The sequence below is a fragment of the Mus musculus genome, chromosome Y (genome assembly GCF_000001635.26).
Source record: "Mus musculus strain C57BL/6J chromosome Y, GRCm38.p6 C57BL/6J".
In the NCBI taxonomy this organism is placed as follows: Eukaryota; Metazoa; Chordata; class Mammalia; order Rodentia; family Muridae; genus Mus; species Mus musculus.
Window position 1 is genome coordinate 71,293,733 of NC_000087.7, and position 8,581 is coordinate 71,302,313.

The window sequence follows — 8,581 nt, forward strand, 5'->3', positions numbered from 1 at the left end:
AAGCTGTTTATTGTCTTTGGTCCCTTCTTGTGTTAATGCTGACTAGCTGCCAATAATTTGAACAATTGTGCTGCTTCATGCCCCTTTCATATTCATGTGATCATGGATCCTTCTTTCATTTGTGATAGTCACATGTCAGGTTCAGAGGAAACATTGCTTAATTCTTTAATTTTTTTTTCTAGAAACGGCATGCTAAGTGTAGAACCAATGTTACCTAGTTGTTGTAGTTGGAATATTCAGCCATGGTATCTGTTGTCTTTGAGACTCAAGAACTTTGCTGCTACCCACACCACTGGTCTTTCTTCTGAATTCACTATTGTATTTTAGTAGATTTCAATATCATATGAAGAACCAGAAAATGAGTGAAAAATGACAGTGGTGAAATATGTTTAGAATCATTAAATTACACACTTAAAAATAAATAAATCAATGGATTTATTTAGTATATAAATCAAACTCCAATAAAACTTCTGAAAAGGCTTAACCAAATGTGATGCTTCTCATGTGAGTTGTTATTTGTCATAGCACCTGTGATTTAGCTGTTAATAGTACTGGGTTTTATTACTTATGAATCAGACACCAATACATCCATGAAGGGGTTACACTCCATTCCCTCAGGAGAAAGAAATCAATTAAAAGTCATTGGATTAATTGATGAGAATTTTTCTGGTCAAAGCTGAGTTGGCAGGAAGTTGGACAGACTGGGGTGTCTCCCAGAAAGTGTAACACAAATTAGAATGTAGGTGTTGTGAGGCTATAAGGCATATTCACTACTTGTCACCTATTATTGAGTATTCTTGCTGTTGGAGGTACTTACCCTTCACTTCTGCCATGGAGGGAAGTGGGTCTACACCTAGGCAGAATGAGGAGATTGTGATGAGTAATGTTTGTGTGGGTTATGGAGCAGGATAAACCTTAATGTGCTGGGATTTTATTTATCTCCAACTTGACAATCTAGCGTCACCTTAGGAGAGAGAACAATTGAAGAATTGTCTCTATTCACTTGGTTTTTGGGTAAGTCTATGGGACATTTTCTTCATTGATGGTCGATGTGTGAGGGTAGGCAACTGTGGGTAAGCTCATCAGTAGTCATTTATAAAAGGAAAGCTTTTACTCTGTATTTAAAATAAAATATTCGATCAAGCCACATGATTTTTGGTGGTTTGAATAAGAATATACACTATAGATTCATATATATGGATATTTAGTCACCAGGGATTGGCAGTGTGTTTAAGGATTAGAAGGAATGAGAGAAGATGTGGCTTCATTGGAGGAAGTGGTTGTGTCAATAAGGGTGGTCTTTGAGGTTTCAAGAAACCAATGTAATGGCAGAATATCTTTTTCTGTCTAAGGATCAATAGTTCTCTATTGCTACAGTGCTGCGGTCACTGACTTGATGTTTGACTAAACTTCTGTAAGTGTAATCAAGCCCCCAGTTAATGCTTTGTTTCATAATAGTTGTTTTATCCATGATGTCTCTTCACAGCAATAGAACAATGACTAAGATAGGGTCAAGCAATAAGCACTCTTTCCTGGTAATGCTTCAAGTTCCTGTTTTGCCTTCCTTGGTAATAGTCTGTAACATGTAAGCTAATAACCCTTATATTCCCAAGTTATGTTTGATGTTAGTATTCTTCAGTGTGAGAAAGAAGCAAACTAGAACAATTGCATGTCATTATATACATGAGAATATCTTACCTTTAAATTAAAATAAAATATCTACACATTATTTGTCCTTATAGGATAAGTGACAGTGGTAGTATTAGATATTTTGTTCCTCTAAGAAATTGTCTTACTTAAGGTTTCTATTGTTGTAAGAACATACCATGTCCAAAGCGCTAATTCCATAGCAAAAGTTTTATTCAGCTTATATTCCACATTGCTGTTCATCATCAAAGTAGTTTGGAAAGAAACTGAAACAACACAGGTTCCTGGAGCCAGAAGCTCATGCATAGGCCATGGAGTGGTGATGCTTATTGACATGCTCCTTAAGTCTTGCTTCCATAAGGAGCACAAGACTACCACCACAAGGGTGTCCCCACCCACAATGAACTGGGTCCTCTCCCACCAATTAAGAAAATTCCTAAAAGCTTGATCTTAATGAGGCATTTTCTCAACTGAGGCTCCTCCTCTTGCAAGACTCTAGATCTTTTCAAGTTGCTATGAAACCAGTATGGCACTCTGAATGTAGTTGGCCTATAAGGAGGTGTGGCCTTGTAGGAGTGGGTGTGGCCTTTTTGGAGGAAGCATATCACTGTGAGGCTTTAAAGCTCTGCTCAGTGTGGAAGACAACATCCCTGCATGCAGAAGACTCTAAGCTTCCTCTCCACCACTACATATGCCCAGACACTTGCATGTTCACTTCCTTGATGATAGTGGACTGAACCTCTGAAACTGCAATGAAATGTTGAAAAGCCCTAATGAAATGTTTCTAATGAGTTGTCTTAGTCATAGTGATTTTTCACAGCATTGAAACCCTAATTAAGACATCCAGCTAGCATAGAAACTCTCCCAGATATCAAAATTAATCAACAATAAAGAGTATTTTCAAGTCATTTGGCATTCAAACTTATTCTAGAGAAAAAACACAAATGATTGAGTCCATGACAAGCCTGACTAAAAACAAAAACAAAAAACAATACAAAAACAAACAAACAAAAAACAAACAAACAAACAAAACAAAAACAAACCAAAAAACCTACAACAACAATAAAACCAACCAAACAAACAAACAAAAGAAACACTCAGAGTGCATATGGGACCCATTAAGACCCCCATGAAGCACAGGGGCTACTCAGGAGTAGTGACCAACATATTGGGCAACCTCATAGAGTTTGAAACCCATGAGAACTGGCATAGAAAAGAGATCAGCACATATGCATTGAGTACACCTTCACTGTTTTATGAGAAAGAGGTCACACATAAATTTGAGACAGGAATTTCCAGGGAATAGACAGGCTGAAAAGGTACATAGGTATGTTGGGAGTCAGATGTTTGGAGGAGAGCCAGGGGAACAGGCCAGTGGTGAGCTTTTTGATGGTCATCTGGGGCACTCAACAGAGACCTCCAAAAGATCACAGGATTCATCCCAGGCAAAGATTGCACAGGGAAAGAACTCAGGATCCACGCCCTACCATATATTATCTCACAGTTTATTCATTTTCTCTTTTAAATTACTCTTTGATCTGATCAGCTGGCTATTTGTTAAGAAACCAAAGAACCTAATGTGGATATGCCCAATTTTAACTATTTGCACAAAATTTCTATTCTTCCTGGGTCTCCTGCTTCACATTTTGAGAACTTCATCTTAGAATTCATTTGTCCCTCAGTGTCCTCTAGTCCTTTGTGTGTCCTTTATTGTTTTTAAAGGTCACCATCAATTTAATCTTTCTTAACTTCTACCTGGTCTCTTTTCTGCATGTTAATATTGGATTTCTTAAAAAGATATCTCAATGGGAATAGATGACCATGTTGTCAAGAGCACTACTGTACCGCAAAAAAACTGGATTTGTTTTCTTGAATTCATATCCAATGGTTAACAATCAGCTTTAATGCCAGCTCCATGGGATCTGACAACTCATGTCTCTGTGGTCACCTATACTCTCAAGCTCATGCCCTACTCCCACCCATATAAATAAAGATAATAAATCTTAAAATGAGAGACAAGTTTCATTTGGTTTCATTATTCAAATGAAACCTTATTTTGTCTGATTTCTGAATCTCTTTGGATCAGTTTTCTGGGTTGCACTTTGTGTAACAAGGCCACATTCCTTTTATCTATCACTCTTTCCCCAACTTGTTGTTTCTCCCTCAGACTTCATACCAGAGATTCTATCTATGTCCTGTCTTTCTCTGCTTCTTCCTAAAAATCCATTTTTTGCTGCCATCCCTGCTCCTCTAAGTCATATCTCCAATTCCTTGCTCACTATGCAGACCACAGAATCTAAGTCCTGTCCATTTTAGCCTGTGTGATATTAGATGTATGCACTGTTCACAGCCTGCGTTGCAACTTTCATCTTCCTTTGATGTTCTTTCTACCATAGTCCATCTCTTCCAAAAAAGTGTTCACTAAAAGCATGTCATGTCACACGTATTAATTTTTAGAACAAAACAAATTTTATTGACAAAGATACTGAGGTTGTCAAAGACCCATAGGTACCCAACACAGGAAAACAAACATTTTTTTTCAATCCTATAAGTTTACATTTCTGTACTTTGTGATTTTTTTTCAATTTAAGTGATATTTGACACCAGAGTATAGACATAGATATGGAGGTCACCGAGAAATTTGATAAAGTACACAGTAGGATTGGCTAGAACTTTGTAAACAACCTTTCCGAACTTTTTGGATCCATCATCTCTGGTGTACTGCACCCAGGAACCTATTAAGAAGTCATTGTCATCACCTGATCTCGCCTCAGCCAGAGGGGTCTCTGGAATGATGTGGAGGTTACCTTCCTTGTAGTCATCCAGGAGCTGATAGACGTAGAGGACCGGATCCTTCTTGTAGGAAATGTAAAAATAGTCCTGTAAGAATGGCACCTGGGCTAGCACCATCCCACTCCAGTTGTCCTCAGAGCCATCTTTCCCCTCAAATTTGTGTTGTACCTCTCTGCCAACCAGTGCGCCTGCGAGGTGGACATCCCTCACCTGAGGAAAAACTACTTTGTGAGGCAAGACCTTAAGATTTAAAATCCTCTCATCGCTGTGGAGCTCCTGTCCGTAGACACTGTCAATTCCGTCATACTTCACCAAATAAAGAGAAGGGTTTGTTGGCAGTTGACCTAGAATGATGGCCTTCCAATGGGTGACAGGCTCATTACCTTCCTTCCACCCGTGAGAAATTCTGCAGCCAACAATATTCCCCAGGGCCTGGGAAGAAGGCTTCCTCCTACTCTTCTTCTTGAGTGATGTCATGCTCAGACTCCTCAGATGTATTGTCTTCTACCTGGCTGTAGACCTGTTGTGGTAGATCACACTGTCTTGTGGCTTCCATTCCCTTCAAATATCATACTTGCTCATTGCCTGGGACTGAAGATCTTGCCCGTTTACGCCAGACACAATGCTGTTGCCTCTGTCATATATATGAATTCCTGATGGGCAATGGTTATGGGTTGGGAGTGAATGCTGGACCAAGACTCTTCTCTACGAGAACTTCTGAGCAGGTGAAGAAGACTATGCTAAACAGATTTGAGCTCCTAAAATTAATTTTATAAAAATAAGAAGTTAATAAGTCAGCCATGGTGGTACATGCATTTAATCCCAGAACTCAGAAGGCAAGGACAGGCAGATTTCTAAATTAGAGACCAGCCTGGTCTACAAAGTGAGTTCCAGGGCAGTCAGTGCTATAGAGAGGAACCCTGTCTCAACAACAAACAACAACAACAACATCAAGTAAAAGAAAACAAACGAAAATCAAACGAAAAACAAACAAAACAGAAATACAAACAAAAAATAACAAAACAAACAATCAAATGGAGAAGTTAATAGGAAGTGGTAGTGACCCATAACTTTAATCATAGTACTCAAGAGGCAGAGTGAGGCAGACCTTAGTGAGAGAAAGACAAGTCTGGTCTACACAGTGATTTTCCTGACAGCCAAATCTAAACATACAGAAACTCAAATAAAATTAACCAAGCAAGCAAACAAACAAACAAAGAAACAAAGAAACAAGGGAAACAAGGAAATAAAAATAGTGTAATTAACAAGTAATTCTCTAGAGCTCAGAATAACATACTCAGATCAACATTTATTTCTTCAGACCTGAGTAAATTTGTCTCTGATGAGGATCCTCTCCTTGAATTTCTATGTCAATTTAGGTGGTGCTATGACAATTACCCCCAATGATCAAGAAGAAGAGAAAAAAAAAAAAAGGCCAGAGGGGTCACCATGATTCTCTTGTAAGCGTAAGCTCTGAGCTAAGTTCTTGCATTCACAAATATCTTCCCAGGGACACAGCACACCACTGTCCTTCTTTATTGTTTCTCCTGACCCAGCTTCAGAATTATTCGATGAAGCCATTGCATCACTGAACTCAAGAACAACTCAAAAAGTCGAGGCAATATCAGCCTTTTAGAACTAATAACTTCTAACATGCACATGGACAAACAGGAGCTTTGGTATTTTAGTGGAATTGTGATCTAGATATGGTTAGCAAGGATAATAAATTCAGGAGATAAACTAACCTAGACCATTCATCTCCCTTGCTAATAAACATGGGGAAAGTAAAATGTACAGTAACTCACTGTAGGAGAGAAAATTTTTAGCTTTCTGTAGCTATGAGGGTCCCAATTATTTCATAAATGTACTTACCCATAGAAAAATATCCTAGTCGTCAAGATCTCCTGATAGAGACCAGGCACCAAAAGCCTGTGGGAAAAAATGACCTGGCTTTGACACACCACTGTGAAGATAGTGAACTCACCTTGAATGGATTCTAGCGCCTCCAAGTGGAATAGATGCGCAACCTCCAGCCAGTGCTCTGTGACATCACCCTAGTTCAGCTTACATCACAGAACCCCTCTCAGGCTGGTTCCTTCCCTAGTTACACTCAGAAACATTCAGCATCTCGAATTTACCTTTTCATATGGCCTCCTAGAAATAATAAATGAAATCCCAACTGAAAGGCCTGATGATCTGAGTAATATTCTGCCAAAGATTTACACCCTTGCATGGTTTTTATTGTTTGGTTGTTGAATTTTTATTTATTTGTTTGGTTTGTGTTTTGTTTTGTTTCATTTTTGTTTTTATTTTCGTTCTGAGAAAGTCTTCGGTTTCTGCCTTGACAACATCCATGGTGGTTATTTTTCATGTTCCAACCTTTCCCTTGGTTATCTTTAAGCTGTGCTTCTTATCATAAATATTGCCAGATTCTTTGAGGCAGCACACTGGATAGCACACCAATTTTCACTTTATGAAAACCCACAGTTAGAGGAGGACTATTTTTATGCAAACAAACCTGGAATTTGACAGGGATAAATGACATGTATTGAAACCAATGGCAATCATGAATTATGGATTCTTTGGAAAGTAAGAGGACAACATAGATCTTGGGCATGCTTACAAAGTTGTGATAAAATTAAAAAAAAAAACCTGATATCTCCCAGTCATATTTTAAAGGTTTTTAAAATTTACCAGCACTTCTGATTATAAGTAATTTCATAGATTAAATGCAGTAAAACAGGATGAAATAGATGAGGTAATTTTACTTTTGAAATATGTGTAGACAGAATACTGGACACAGGTATGTATAAAATTTACTTACAAATTAGAGGACACTTTAATTGTTCATGGCACATAGATCTTCAGTTCTTCAAAAAAAATCGTTTTCAGTACATTCCACGGTCCCCACCACACCCTGTACATCATCTTCATAGAATATGACACTATCCATAGAGAGCTAGATCCTTCAACAACAGTCATAAAAAAAATCATTCCTTAAGGTGTGGCCACAGGCCAATGTGATGGAGGATCTTTATCTGAGATTCTATCTTCCCAGGTTGATTTAAGTTCACAAAAAAAAAAAATCTAAGAAGGACCACTACATATCCATATCATCAATATTGATTGCCTCACTGTATGAAACATACATGCTATGGAGTGATTTAAAATGTCAACTACTGGATGAATGCCTTAAAAATGAGAGACAGAAGGAGAGAGAGAGAGAGAGAGAGAGAGAGAGAGAGAGAGAGAGAGAGAGAGAGAGAGAGAGAGAGAGAGAAATATATTTCTCATCTATGTGTATTAGTGCAGCGCTTTGTTTTCAAAAAATGGATGGAATGGTTAAATACTATATATTAGGTTAGACAAGTAAAACTCAAAATGACTATTGTAAAAATATAAATTTAATAAGGGACATTAAAAAATAGGAGGTATTTTGGAAGAGTAAGCGCAGCAGGAGGGGGGAGATCTGATAGCAATGGAGGATAGTGGGGAGGATGAAGATGGTAAAAGGACACTGTAAACCTGTGCAAAGGGTCACAGAAAAGGCCTGCGACTTGTACACTTAAAAAAAAAACACTGGTATAAAGTAACAGAGTCCAAATAATATTTTGATTAATTTGGGGATTATAGCTTCAAGACACTAAAAAATATATTTGTATTTTTCAACTCACTTGTGGTTCTTGCTATGTTGAACATGATATGGGTGACAGGATATGGTAAGGTGCTTCAAAGTTTGTGTATCATTTATCATCAAATGCACATGTCACTCAGTGAGCTGCAAGGCTATCACAGGGAAGGAGGTATCTAAAGATCTTAAGTGTACATGACGTAGGGAGAATAATGCCCCCACACTACTATAGATGTTGAAATAATCACATGTTTTTCCCAAAAATAATTTTCTGAAGATTAATCCCCAGGTGTGAATTTTAAATAACTGCCCTAAAGTCTGGATTTAAGATTCCTTGAGAATCTTCCAAAACAAAAGGAAATGAAGAATCTTGGTGCTGTAATTGGAGAAACAAGAGAAAAGCAAACAAGAATTCATCACATAAAAACAGACAGAAGAAGTAGGAATAAAGACATATTTAGGCAAGATGAATAGTGAAGTAGAGATTAGAGCAAGCAGAAAGGACTGAGG

At 37.9% G+C, this 8,581-nt stretch overlaps 1 protein-coding gene across 1 annotated transcript; it reads right to left on the reverse strand.

The window, feature by feature from the left end:
- Positions 1-4,103: 4,103 nt before the first annotated feature.
- Positions 4,104-6,416, reverse strand: Gm20868 (predicted gene, 20868). The gene is made up of 2 exons (NM_001160128.2): positions 6,313-6,416; positions 4,104-5,198 (listed from the first exon to the last, which is right to left on the reverse strand). The coding sequence occupies exon 2, from the start codon at positions 4,915-4,917 to the stop codon at positions 4,234-4,236; it is 684 nt and encodes a 227-aa protein (NP_001153600.1). The 5' UTR covers positions 4,918-5,198; positions 6,313-6,416; the 3' UTR covers positions 4,104-4,233.
- Positions 6,417-8,581: the final 2,165 nt, after the last annotated feature.

Bases quoted from the DNA above. Each gene is read 5' to 3' on its own strand.
- Gm20868 (NM_001160128.2), bottom strand. From the start codon at position 4,917: ATGACATCACTCAAGAAGAAGAGTAGGAGGAAGCCTTCTTCCCAGGCC.